Here is a 13,874-nt window from a genome sequence, read left to right on the forward strand (position 1 = left end):
AAGGTTTGTGGGCGGGGGGAAGTGTGGCTGGAGAGAAAGTAAAGGTGTGAGTTCCTGCCTCAACTGCTCCCCTGCAGGCACTCTCCTCTCAGCGGCCCCCATCAGAGCAGGCCCCTGCCCACTTCCCCCTCTGTGCAGTGGCCCCAGAAGCCCCCCTTCTCCACCTCTCACACCTGTGGATCCTTCCACCTCCTTGACCCCCATCCTGCTTCCCCGCTGCTCACAGAGAGCAGTTGTTCCCAGACCTTGACCTCCCAAACTGTCCTGGGTAAAGTACAGCCATGGCCAGAGTTGAACATCAGTCCTACTTCTGGCCACGCGACCCTCTTCTTCCGGAAACCTCAGTGCAGTGTTTGAAGGCATTCACCTCATTGGATGAGGCCCACACACATTATACAAAGTAATCTGCTTTACTCAAAGGCTACAAATTTAAAAGTAATCAGGGGCTTCCCTGGTGGCGCAGTAGTTAGGAGTCCGCCTGCCAATGCAGGGGACACACGTTTGAGCCCTGGTCCAGGAGGATCCCACATGCTGCGGAGCAACTGGGCCCGTGCGCCACAACTGCTGATCCTGCGCTCTGGATCCCGTGTGCCACAACTGCTGAGGCCTGCGCACCTGGAGCCCCTGCTCCGCAGCGGGAGAGCCACCGCAAGGAGAAGCCCACGTACTGCAAAGAAGAGTAGCTCCCGCTCCCAGCAACTAGAGAAAGCCCACGCACAGCAACAAAGACCCAACGCAGCCATATTTATTTTATTTTAACTAAATAAAAATAAAAGTAATCGGGACTTCCCGGGTGGCGCAGTGGATAAGACTCTGCGCTCCCATTGCATGGGGCCCAGGTTCAATCCGTGGTCTAGGGAACTAGATCCCACATGCATGCTGCAACTAAGAGTTCACATGCCGCAACTAAGGAGCCCACGTGCCGCAACGAAGGAGCTGGCAAGCTGCAACTAAGACCCGGTGCAGCCAAATAAATAAATATCCTTTTTTTTTTTTATAAATATCTTTTTAAAAAGGTAATCATATCAAAAAAATACCTTCACAACATCTCAACTGGCATTTGACCAAACAACTGGGCACTGTAGCCTCATCAAGTTGACATTTAAATTTTTTTTTTTTTTTTTTGGCTGCGCTGCACGGCTTGTGGGATCTTAGTTCCCTGACCAGCAAACCTGGGGCCAAGGCAGTGAAAGCACCGAGTCCTAACCACTGGACCACCAGGGAATTCCTGGGAAGTCCCAACATTTAAATCTGGCCATCACACCTATTTATTTCTCTATCTAATCATCTCATTCTTGATATTCTTAACCCTGCTGAGAGATAAGAGGCAACAAGGAAGAATTTATTCCTCCTGTTTATCAGGTGAGTAGACTGACACTCTCCAGGGCCAAGCCCATCACTCCATCACCTTCTAGTTAATACTCTCAGCCCTCCTTGGCCTGAGCCTCTTGTCTCGTCTGCCTGGCAAAACCTCACACAACATCCGACAGACTCGCAGTGGCACTCATTACCCCCCAGGCTCACCGGGCTGTCTCTCTTTTCAGGCAAGTGCCTTTTCTCTCCTGGTAGCTTCCCAACCACCCCTGCATGCTGGGGTTAGGACCCCTCCTCCTTGGCATTGCAAACAGAGCTGGCTTTGAGGGCACAAACTGTGGGTTCCCTGTATAATACCCCTCGTTCTTGTCATGGTGTTTTGGGCACCTCAGGGAGCTCCTTGGACACCAGGCTGTTGAAGGCACGGATGATGGAGTCCCTGGTTGTCTCAGGGAAGGAGTCTGAACCAGCGCTCAGGTCTCCTGACATCTGGTTCAGTACCTTGCCCTCCCGTATAGGATACACCGTCCAGTACAGCTCTACTCCATGCAATCCAACCCGTGTTTCCTGCACACCTCCTTTATTCCTGGCACTGTGCTAGGCACCTGACAAGCAGTTTGTCATTTTACCCTCACAGCAACGCTCTAGGACGGGCATGATTACCTACGTTTGCCAGATGGCATGCTGAGGCTCAAAGAGTGTAACTCTCATAAAGTCACATGGCTCTGGAAAATGGCAGGACTAGGATTCGAACCCAGATCTGCTACTGACTCGAGAGGAGGAACACTCTGCCTCTCTGCAATGCCAAGAGGCCAAGCCACATCCCCAACTAGGGTCTGGGAACAAAGAGATGAGGGAGACGAAGAGCCTGACTTCAAGGGAAGCTCAGGTCTGGTGCAAGAAGTCAGTGTGAAAAGCTTCCTAGGCAAATAACTATCAAGGGTTCCAGGGACTCACATTTTGGGAAATTAGAGGAGATGTGTGAACTGGGCTTAGCTCACTGGGCTGGGGAGGGCAGGAAGGGGGAGAAGAGGGCAGAACATTCTGGGCGTGGGGTGTGCCTGGGGAAGGAGCAATCAGGCTAGAAATCTAGGCCAGGAAAAGTTGTTTCCCACCCCTGAGCAGCTTATATTAAAACCCTGGAGTGGAGCCTGTAATCCAGGTGGGGTTTTCTGAGCAGGTCCCTAACATCACTTCCTCTGCCTCAGCTCAGCTCTGTAACCTGAGCCACGAGCCCTCACCTGGAGGAAGTGGTCCCACCCCTGGAGCTGTTTCCTAATGAAACTGAGGGGGTGGGTGTTAGTGGCTGGTTCTGTGTGGGTGGACCTCACCCAATCAGTTGAAGGCCTTAAAAGAAAAGACTGAGTTTTCCCAAGGAAGAAGGAATTCTGCCTCAGTAATACGGAAACCCTGTCTGAATTTCCAGCCTGCTGCCCTGCAGAATTCAGACTCAAGACTGCAACATTGGGACTTCCCTGGTGGTCCAGTGGGTAAGACTGCGCTCCCAATGCAGGGGGCCCGGATGCGATCCCTGGTCAAGAAACTGGATCCCGCACGCATGCCGCTACTAAGAAGTCCACATGCTGCAACGAAGATCCCACATGCCGCAACTAAGACCCGGCACAGCCAAAATAAATAAATAAATAAACATATTTTTTAAAAAAAGACTGCAACATCCACCTCCAGCCTGCCCTACAGGTTTCGGACTTGCCAGCCTCCACAATCGCGGGAACCAATTCCTTAAAATCTCTCTCTGTATATATAGAGCCTATTGGCTCTATTTTTCTGCAGAACCCTGACTATCCATTTTATCAATCATATTACATCTATAGAATATCGTCTGTTGTATTTATCATAAATACAAGTGACACCTGTGAACCTTTTGTGAGCACTTACTCACAGGCACACAGGTCCCTGTGTGCCAGGCACCTGCTAAGTTCTTCGCAGGTGTCTCATGATACTCTTACTCATCCCAAAGCTCCATGAGGTCATCTGTGATTGGTCCCATTTCACAGACGAGAGGCCCAGAGAGGTCCAGTAACTTGCCCAGGGTTCTAAAGTGATAAAGCAGGATTTGGATCCAGGTAGTTACACTGGGTCCAGTGCCTACGTGGGGTGTGCTCTTATCCACCATGGAACGTGTGTGTAAAGGCATTTCGAAACAAGAAGCGTGACGCAACTGAAAAGTGATGTCATTTTAGTGTTACAGTTACCACTGGGATGGGCAGGGCGAAGGGGGACGGGGCGGGGTGTGAGTTCTGGCTGGAGGGTCCTAGCACCACCGGCTCCTGAAGGTGCAGGCCCGGGAACAGCCACGCGGTGGCGCCAGGCTGCACAGGCCGCTCCAGGATGTGTAGTCCGGGGCTGGGAGCTGGGAGTGATTCCATGGGTCTCCAGGCCTAGCCCTCCACAGGGCTGGTGAGCCCGGGAATCCCCTTCCTCAGGCCTCAGAGGGGTTTCTCTCCAGTCCAGGGATACCAGCGCCAGGGCCAGGGGCCCGGCCTCGGTGGTGCCCATCTGTTTGAGGTACAGTTCGGTGGTCACAGCCTGGGGACTGGGTCCAGCCCAGCCAACTGGCCAGAAGGTCAGCACCCAGCTCCTTCCTGTGCCACTGGTGTGGTCAGGGAAGGAGCGCCCCAGGCCATCAGGTCACCACACAACAGCTCTGGGTGACCCGCCTCCAGAAGTTGCGACGGCGGCTGCTGAGGGCCACCTTGGCCGCCTCCTGGAAGATGGTGTGGACGTTCTCCTGGAGCAGAGCCGAGCACTCGAGGTAGGCCACGGCTCCCACGGCCCGTGCCATCTCCTGGCCCTAACAGGGAGAGTGGACGGGGCCGCCGTCAGGTGGGTGCCGCTGGGGCCTCATGTCCAGCCAACCCCCAGCCCCCTTGGCCATCCTAGGTGCGTCTTCCTAGGACACCCACAGCTCCTGTCCCCTGGCCTGACCAAGCCCATCGATGGCTTCATCGGGTTTCCTGCCTCAGTTCCCGGCTGGGTCTCTGCCTCTCGAGGCATCAACTAATTAACTTCCCGGCCTGACCCAGGCATGCTGCAGAGAGGGGCCTGCAGACTGAAGACCTGGGGGTCCCCCCCCACCCGCTGTGAAGCGGGTAGGCAGGACCATCTGATGTGCACCGCACTCACTCACTCTCCATCCCACAGCTGGAAACTTCCAAGCCCGGCAGTTCTTGACCATGACTGCCTCCAAAACAACCCCTACCCTGACCCACACCCTGCGGGTGCCAGGTGTCTGGCGCTGCTGAGAGGCTGGGCCGGAACAGCGTTACCCCAGGGGCCTCGTCTCCTGGCACCCCTACCCCGTGCCCTGGGCTGGGTTTCCTACCCTGTGGGAGGTCACAGGTTCCAACCTATTTTTCCGCAGCTTCTCCACCAGCGACTTGTCCTTGCGCAGGTCAGTCTTGCAGCCCACGACGATGATGGGCACCTCCTTGCAGAAGTGATTCACCTCCGGGTACCACTGTGGGGAGGGAGGTGGGGAGGGTGTGTGTGTGAGCCATCAGGGGAGTGGGCTGCTCTCCTGCCCTCCAGGTAGACTCCCACAACAATAATCAGCAAAGCCGGTTTAGGGAGAACTACTCTGTGCCAGGCTAAGACTTTACACGTAATGAACACATTAACCCCCCAAGTCCCTATGAAGCAAGTTCTATCATCAATCCCATTGTACCGATGCACTAACTGAGGCTCAGGGACGTTATATAACTTGGCCTTGGTCACACAACTGGAAGTGGCAGAATTTGAACCCAGGGGGTGGCACCCAGAGCCCGGTTCCCACCTGCTCTAGAATCCTACCTCTGCAAGGTAAGGGGTCCCATGACCATCTCCCCAACAGGGTAAAATATATAAAGAAATCAGTGAGGCTTTAAAACTAAAGCCGCTCACAAAATGGTTGCAGCAGCTGTTTGCCTGTTGGAGAGGGCACTCCTGTCCCATGTCAGCTGCTCTTTGGAATGTGAGGCTCCAGGGCCTGGTTATTTCAGTCTGGACTATAACCTGGGAGCCTGGAATCCAGGCTTTAGATCTCCAGCAGCGCATGCCTGCTCAGTTTCAGGAAAAATTGACATCAAACCATCTGGCTTCTGAAGCCAGATGGGGCCGGTGTGCGGTCCCAGCAAATCCTCCCCTCCACAGAACTGCCCTTGAAAAGGGTCTCCTCCCTGACTCCACTTTGCTAAATGCAACAGGGAATCCTCAGACCTCATCCTACCTGAGCCCTGACATCAGCGATCACTCCCTCCTCTGAAACCTGGTCTGCGCTTCACCCCAGGGCCGCGCTCTCCTGGTTGACCCCAGGTCTCCAGGTGACAGCCCCCCTCTCCCCCATGCCGAGTCCACAGCTCTTCCCCACCAGCAACTCCTAAATGGATCTGCCCAGCCTTGCCCCCTCCCAGGAACTGCAGCCTCAGACTTCTGTCTGCCTGCCTGACCCTCCACTGGGATGCCCAACGGGCCTCCATCGCCCACCTCCCTGCCCCCAGCTTGCTCCTTCTCATCTTGGGAAATGGCAAGCCCACCTTCCAGGTGCTCTGATCAAATGGCTCTCTCCTACCCATGTCTAATCCATCTGCAAACGCTGACGGATTGGTTCTGCCTTCCGAACAGATTCAATATCCACTGGCCTCTCACCACCGCCTCTGCTGGCACCCCGGTCCCAGCCACCACTTGCCTGGTCCTTGGTGCCTAGAACAGTACCTGGCACACAGTAAGTTCTCAATAAATGCTGCCATCATCGTTGTGGTTATGGTTACTAATGCTGTCACTGGCTGTGCTCTGAGGAACCCTGGAGCATGCCATTCACATGCGCATGGAGGCCCTGGCAGCATTTGGGGTGGGGCTGTGGCTGCTGGGTAGGAGCAGAGGAACTCAAGGGACCGTTGCCCTGACACCTGTGTGCAGCCTCGGGAACCTCTGAGATAACTGGGGGACATCCTGGGAGGCCGCTAGGAGCCAGCAGTCACACTGATGGAGGCTGAGGGCTGCTGGAAACCGATGGCTCGTGTGACCTTGGGCAGGCCCAGGCTGGGGAGATGCGGGGGCCTCTGGGTCGCCCAGCATCTTCAGGCAGGGTCACGGTAGAAAGAGCCACAGCGTGCTGAGTCTGCAGTATGGGGCAGACAAGGAGCACTGGACCGGGAGTCAGAGGGCCAGTCCAGACCCTGCCACCAAATCCCTGTGGGACCCTGGCTAAGTCTCTCTAGGCCTCAGTTTCCCCATATTTATGCCAAAGGCACTGGATCTGATGCCATCCAGGGCCTGCTGAGCTCTGACAGTCTGCTGGGTCAAGGGTAGGGGTGGAGCAGAGTGGCCCGGCTATGGGGCTGTGCCTGTCTGCCCCCCACCCGCTGTACCCACCCGGTTAGAGATGTTGTCAAAGCTGTATGGGCTGGTGACGTCAAAGCAGAGGAGCAGGACGCTGGCGTCAGGGTAGAACAGGGGCCGCAGGCGGTCATAGTCGACTTGCCCTGGGTAGAATAGGGGTGGTCACTCCCTCCAGATTTCCTGCCCATTGTCAGTACCTCCCCAGCATCAGGGAGGTCACCCCAACCAAGACCAGGGACGGGTGTGGATGGGGATGGTCTGGATCAGGGCCTAGACCTGTGCCTCAGGATCCAACACGTGAATGTCCCCCTCGGGGCTGTGTTCCCCTGGCTGGCCTGTGGGACGTGCCAGCCCTGGCCTGGGCGAGACCACTGCTGAGAGAACCCTGTTCTGGAAGGAGTGGGGGATGTCTGAGGCCATCACTCAGAAGCCTGCTTTGCCCTGGACTTGGGGCGGGGATGGGGGATGAGAAGAAAGAGGCAGGTGGGACTACAGCCCAACCAAGGTAAGGGGGCTGCTGGGATTCCCAGAGTTTAGCTTTGAGTTCTGATGTAGATTTGACTCTGAACCCTCTTATGGGCTAGGTCAGGAGGCTAGAGGGCAGAGGTCACATTCAAACAGACCTTACAGAAGCTAAAGCCAGGGTGGACCGCTCAGGAGGCCAGAAACAGTCCACCCCTTGGGAGCTAAGAGCTCCGATTCATCTCCAGGACATGGTGGGCTGCTCTGGGCTGGGGAAGCAGCAAACACAGATGCCGAAGCGAGGAGGGTTCAGGCTCCCGGGGGCCCTAATCCTGGCCAACACCTGTTCCCTGGAGACTGGTTGGCCTCCCTGGTTCGGAAGGAAGGGAGTGGGTCCCTTCCTCCCACTCTGTCCCTCCCCCAGCCTGGCACCCACCTGCTGTGTCCCAGATTTGAAGGTGCACAGGTTTGCCCTTCACGTGCAGATTCACGGTGAGCTGCTCGAATGCCGTGGGGGTGTAGCTCTGAGGAAGAAGGGGTCAAGGGGGCAGCTGAGAAGGAGGCATCTGAAGCGGGTGGTCACAGTGCCCAGGCCAGAGCCCAGGAGTGCCCGCGGCACTGCCGCTCTTTGGAGTAGTTTGGAGCAGAGTGGAGTAGTTTCTGGGGGGGAGTCGGCTGGTGGGTGGAGGCCTAGAGCTGCCACTCTGTAGCTGTGCACCCTCCCAAGGCACTGAGCCTCCCTGGCCTCCTCTGTGCCTAAAAAGTGGGTCTATTAAAGCCCCCAGCACAGCATGTTGCTGAAAGGATTCAAGGAGGCGCTTCATGCCGAGCCCTGAGCACAGGGCCTGGTAGAAAATAAGCACTCTACACGTGCCAGGACTGTTATTTTTATCTCTGTCCTCGTCCAGACTGTCCCACTTCTGAGCCTTCCTTCCTGCCGTCCCCTCCTCCTGGAATGACATTAACCTATGTTTGTTCATTCACTCACTTACTCATTCATTCATTCATTCATTCATGAGCACCCTCTCTGGATCCGATTCTGGACACCCGGGAGCAACTAATAAAGACTCATTGCCTGCCCTGGGGAGCTCCTAGCTTTTGGGGGCCCCTCCTTTGCCTCTCAACGTTTCACAATCCAACCAGGATGCCCCTGTTTCTGTCTCTCTTACCTGCCCTGCCTGGCCCCAGGGGGAGGTCACTCAGGCCAGAGGCCCCTCTACCCCAGGCCTGCTGAGTCTGAGCTCACCCTGTCTCCACAAAGGCTGGATGAATGGAAGCAGGACGGGCTTTTACACAAGTGCAGGAATGAAGAGGGGGAGCTTTTACAGACAGGGTCTGAGCAACAGGGGAGAAGGTTTTCAAAACCCTGCCACGACACAAGCCCTTTGCACCAAGGGGCATGCTGGACCGCCTGCATCTTGGGTGCCCAGGCTTCGCTCCCTTGCTCAGGGCTGGGTGGGGGGACCACAGACGGGGGGACACTGTGGGGCCCTGTGCCCTGAGGCAAGACTCTTCTCTCTGGCCTCAGTTTTCCCATCTGTAAAATGAAGGCCTTGTCAGCTCTCAAACCTTGTGTTTCTTTTAAATGAAGAGGTCTCTTGGGAATTCCCTGGCGGTCCAGTGGTTAGGACCCTGTGCTTTCTGTGCCGGGGCCTGGGTTCGAAACCTGATCGGGGAACTAAGATCCCGCAAGCCAGGCAGTGCCCAGAGAAATAAATAGATAGATAGATAGATAAATAAATAAATAAATAAATAAATAAATAAATAAATAAATAAATAAATGGAGAGGTGTCTCTTGTGCCTGGAGGCAGACAGGTCCCAGGAAATCAGGGTTCCTAAACAGGAGAGGAGCCTAGACAAGGCAGGTCCAGTCCTCTGGTGACAGGCATGTTCTTCTCCCTTTGCCTTCAGAGTGTCCTTCACCATATGCACTGTCTGGACTTCCCTGGTGGCGCAGCGGTTAAGAATCCGCCTGCCAATGCAGGGGACACAGGTTTGAGCCCTGGTCCAGGAAAATCCCACATGCCGCGGAGCAACTAAGCCCGTGTGCCACAACTACCAAGCCTGCGCTCTAGAGCCCATGAGCCACAACTATTGAAGCCCGTGCGCCTAGAGCCCGTGCTCTGCAACAAGAGAAGCCACCGCCAGGAGAAGCCCGCGCACCACAACGAAGAGTAGCCCCCACTCGCTGCAACTAGAGAAAGCCTGCGTGCAGCAACAAAGACCCAACGCAGCCAAAAAAAATAATAATAATAAATTAATGAATTATTTTAAAATTGTGAAAAACACACACTGTCCATCAACTGTGAGACGCCCATTTCAGCACTGTAACCTCTCTGCAGTTGGGATGGGCCTCACTCTCAAGGCCATCTCAGAGCCCAGGACAGTGGTGGTGAGGGACCACCCCTCCCAGCACTGTTTCTGGGCCCCGGCTGGCCTAGCCTCTCTGTGGCACTCTGTGGTGCTCCCCGCACTGCCATAATTGTTGGGTTCTAACAGGCAGCATCTGGGGGCCTGGAAACACATCCCTCCCCCCAGCTAAAAAAAATGTGACTGGCCAAAGGATGTGACATCAGCTCCAAAAACCACAAAGCAAGAGTCGGCTCGATGCTGCCATAGTGGAAAGAAAGGCTGACTCTGGGTTAGCAGGCCCGGCTGCTCCTGCCTCCCGCATCCAACCCCCGAGTGCTGTACCACCCTAGGGCTTTGGCGGGGGCTGGGATCATCAGGCAGGGGGACGTGATGCTGGAAGCAGAGCCATGCATGGATTCCCAGGGGAACTGGGCTGAGTGGGGCACGGTGGGTGGGTGTGTCCAGCCCGTCCTGGTACCGGTGAGTCCGCTAGGACAGGCAGTAGGCATGTCGGTGAAGGAGTGACAGTCCACATGCTCAGGCGTCAAGGACATGCCAGGTACTCGGGGCCGTCTCTCAGCCTTGCCTTCCACCTCACCACCACCCTCGGGTCTCTCCACCCGGCGAGGTCGAGTGAGGGGTCGGAGGCTCACAGAGGCTGAGCAAAGTACTGAGGGCCCCAGAGTTTGTTGGAGGAGACTGAGGTGCTAACCCAGCTGTCTGAGCGGCTGGTGTGCTCTTACTCTCCAAGGCTGAGCCCACGGGACATCCACTGTAGGGGCAAGAGCTGGGGGAAGACACGATGCCTCCCAAGAAAAAGGCTGGCCACTTTTCAGTGAGTCCTTCCTGTTGCAGCTCAGAGCTGAGCCCCTGACCTGTATGAACTCTCTCATCACTGCGACCCTGGGAGGTGGGCGCCACGGTTATTCCTATTAAGCAGTTAAGGAAACAGGCACAGAGAGGGTAAGCGGCTTGCCCCAGGGCGCACAGCTGTAAGTCGCAAAGCCGTGATTCGAAGCCAAGGCTGTCCGTCCCACTTAGCCATGCTGTGCCACCAAGTGCTCTCTTAGGACTCGCTATGTTCCACAGGCTGCCTAAGTCAGTCCCCGGGACACCTCCCCCGGGTAGGTGGCATTCTTGGCACTTGACAGGCGATGTCACTCCCGCGGGCAAAGTGAGAACTGCCTTCGACCCCACGCTCTGCGGGGAGGCAGAACGGGCGCACTTCCCTCCCGGAGTGGGGAAGGATGCACCCAGGCCGCGGCGCCCCGTTGAGCCCGAGGGGCCGGCACTCACCTCGGGAAAGGCGCCCTCGGCGAAGACCATCAGCAGCGACGTCTTCCCGCAGCCGCCGTCGCCCACCAGGACCACCTTGACGGACCGCGCGCCGGGCGGCGCCTCCTCGCCTGCGGCCTGGGCCGCCTTCATCGTGAGGCAGCGGAGGGAGGGCCGGGCGCGAGCGGAGCGGCGGCCTCGGGGCCGGCGGGGCAGGAATGTGGAAGGGGCGGGGCGGGGCGGGGCGGGGCGGAGCGGGGCGGGGCGAGGAAGTGCGGGCGGCGGCTGGCGGCTCAGGTGAGGGGCCGGGCGGATTCCGTAGCCTGGCGCCGGCTCGGCCCTGCCCCTCCCGTCCCAGGTCCCAAGTCCCAGGCTGCCCGAGGAAGACACACCTCTGTGTGGGGCGCTAGGTCACAGGAGTGGGCACCGAGACTCGGCCTCCGTCCTCAGGAGCGCACCCTGGTCTGATGGGGAGCAGACACGTAGCTGGGCAGTGATGGTGTGGACGGGGAAAGAGGAGCGTCCTGGCCCCCTTCCCCGGGAGAAGGGAGGTGGGGGTCAGCCCTGCTGGCCCACTAGCTTGCTGGGGACAGGGACTGGGTACCTGGTGCCCAGCCTAGGCGGGGCACCCAGCAGGAGCTGGTGACTTTTGATGGATGAATGAATGAGTGAATGAATGAATGTGCATTTCCCCAGGGCTCTGGAGAAGCCCTCCACACCACGGCCTCCCTACAGGTGTTTCAGGGCAGGTGGGAAGGGGGAGATCCGGCAGGCCTTTATTCGTTAGTCACTGGCACTGCCAGCTGGGCCTGCCCTCCCCCAGCCAGCACCAGGAAGTCTCACTACAGGCGGGTCTCACCTCTGCCTCGGTCATGGTCTGGAGAAAGCGATGGAACCTTCCATCTGTCAAGCGCTTAGAGTAGGGTCTGGTACGTGGTTGGTGATGCCATGTGTGAGTGATTCTTATAATTTAACCAACACTGATGGCCCCCTGTGCCCACGGACCTGGGGACCCTGAACCGTTGAAGTCAAAGTCTCCCACGGCCTAGAATGGGAGACAGGCAGGACATCACTGTGATAAGAGCTACAACAGTGGGGGGGACAGGCAGCGGATGGGAGTCGGGAAGAGGGGCTCCTCACCAGGGTTGGGGGTGGTCAGGAAACCCTTCTGAGAAAAGGCGCCAGAGTCTGCAGGAAAAAGTGAGACACAGTTAGATAGTGGAAGGATAAAAGGTTCCAAACGGAGGCAACAGCACATGCAAGGTATGGAGGTAAGGGGGAGGGGGGGATCCTTTGCCGGGGGTTGGGGGGCGTGGTGTGGTTCTTCCCTGTGATGATGGTGAGGTTGGCTTGGGGAGTTGGTGCAGGGGGTGAGGCTGAGGGTTAATTAGGGCCTGGAGAGTGAAGCACTTTGGACGCCAGGAATAAAGACAGAATTGAACTGGAAACTCACTGTCACCTGACCTCCCACCCCTGTTAGTAGCCAGAGTCAAAACATGTATTTAAAAAATGGGCACAAGGGCCCCCCAGATCTTGGACTGTTTTCACTGAAGCTCAGACAAACAGAGGGCAGAAGTTTTGGGGTTTCACACCCTTCCCCACACAGGTCATGACATCATTCCTCATGGAGTTCCAAGCCAGGCAGGTGAAAAACCACCCTCAGCCCCCTTTAAACCTCACTGTGGCCCAAAGAGGCAGCCAGGGCAAGAGTAACGGCCCCTACTGCACAGAGGCAGAGCCCAGACCCCTGACTCCCATTCCAGGCTCACCCAGGGCCACAGTCAGCAGGCTGAATGAAGCCTCACCTGGATGGAGGGAGTGCCCCAGGACATCCCCAACCTTTAGGCCCCTTCCTCCCCAAAACCACCAAAGGGCTGGGCAGTGACCTGGCACCAGGCTGTGTGTGTAGCCACTGATCAGGACTCCCCGCCCCAAGGAGTGGTGGGGAGGGACCCCATTCCCCAGCGATCAGCTGTCAGCCTCGTCATCCCCTAGTCTCTCCACTACTGCTGTCATCAGGCTTTGGGTGGTAAGGCTGGGAGGCAGGTGGGGTCAGACCAGGGGTGGAGGGAGCTAAGAGTCAGACAGAGGCTTTTGGCCTCGGTTACTATGGGGATAATCACTCTAATGACACTCCTGATGTGCGTCATGCTTCAGAGTTTCACTGAACATTTCCTAATAGTAACAGCTCTCATTAATGGATTGCCAACTGAGTGGAGGCACTGTCCCCAAGCAGGTGGGAAGTGTTAGCCCTGGTTTACAGATGGGACACTTGAGGCCCAGGGAGGTTTAAGCTCTTGTCTAAGATTCACAGCTAGCAAGAGGCAGAGCTCTGAGTTTGAACCCAGGTCTGGCGACAAAGCTGGGCTGTCTCCCAACATCACACCTCATGTGCATTATTTCATTTAGTGCTCAGACTGTGAGCTGGGCAGAGTGGGTGATCGGGAGCTGAGGCTCAGAGAAAGGCATTGGCTACAGATTTGGGAGCTGAGGCTCAGAGAAAGGCATTGGCTTGTGGCAGGCTAGCACGACCCAGAGCCAGGATTTCAACCCAGGTCTCCTGATGTTAAACCCAGCCTCACTCCCACTCTGCGCTCCTGATTCTGTGAGAGGGAGATTAGTCACTGGGCTGGGGAAATCTGCCTTGGTTGGCAGGGAATTTCTCCAAATCTCAGACATTGCCAGGCCCTGGACGGCACCGTTTTCCTGGAGTTTATTTTGGAGTGGGGAGGCGGCCCAAGTCACAGTCTGCCTGGTCAGGATACTGTTTACTGTCTTACTGTTTTCTGTGGCTGCTGGTCACTACCAGCTTGTGGGTGACTCATCCCCTTGAGGCCCCACCAGTCCCAGGTCCAGAGTCCTTCAGCACCCTGCTCAGCGGGTCACTGCCCTGCAGACCCCAGGCCCTCGGCCTGAGGTGGAATCCCCTCCTCCAGATATAGGTGGCCAGGCAGGATCTTCCAGTCCCCAGCCAAGCCTTGAGCACCTCCAGGGCAGGGGCCGAGTCCCACCTATCTCTCTATCCCAGACAGGAGTGCCTGCCCCAGGCTGGCATCCAGCTGTGGCTCAGGATGTTATGTCCAGTTCACTGGCTGGACAAACAAGGAAAAGGAAGGAAAATGAAGGAGCAAGGG

The 13,874-nt window shown here is 56.8% G+C and overlaps 1 protein-coding gene across 1 annotated transcript; it reads right to left on the minus strand.

Annotated features, from left to right (window-relative positions):
* Window positions 1-3,958: 3,958 nt before the first annotated feature.
* RHOD (ras homolog family member D) lies at window positions 3,959-10,893 on the minus strand. The gene is made up of 5 exons (XM_007450446.1): window positions 10,762-10,893; window positions 7,550-7,637; window positions 6,685-6,794; window positions 4,658-4,792; window positions 3,959-4,126 (listed from the first exon to the last, which is right to left on the minus strand). The coding sequence occupies exons 1-5, from the start codon at window positions 10,891-10,893 to the stop codon at window positions 3,959-3,961; spliced, it is 633 nt and encodes a 210-aa protein (XP_007450508.1).
* Between the last annotated feature and the right edge of the window lie 2,981 nt (window positions 10,894-13,874).

This window comes from Lipotes vexillifer, unplaced genomic scaffold (genome assembly GCF_000442215.2).
Source record: "Lipotes vexillifer unplaced genomic scaffold, Lipotes_vexillifer_v1.1 scaffold1477, whole genome shotgun sequence".
Taxonomy (NCBI): Eukaryota; Metazoa; Chordata; class Mammalia; order Artiodactyla; family Lipotidae; genus Lipotes; species Lipotes vexillifer.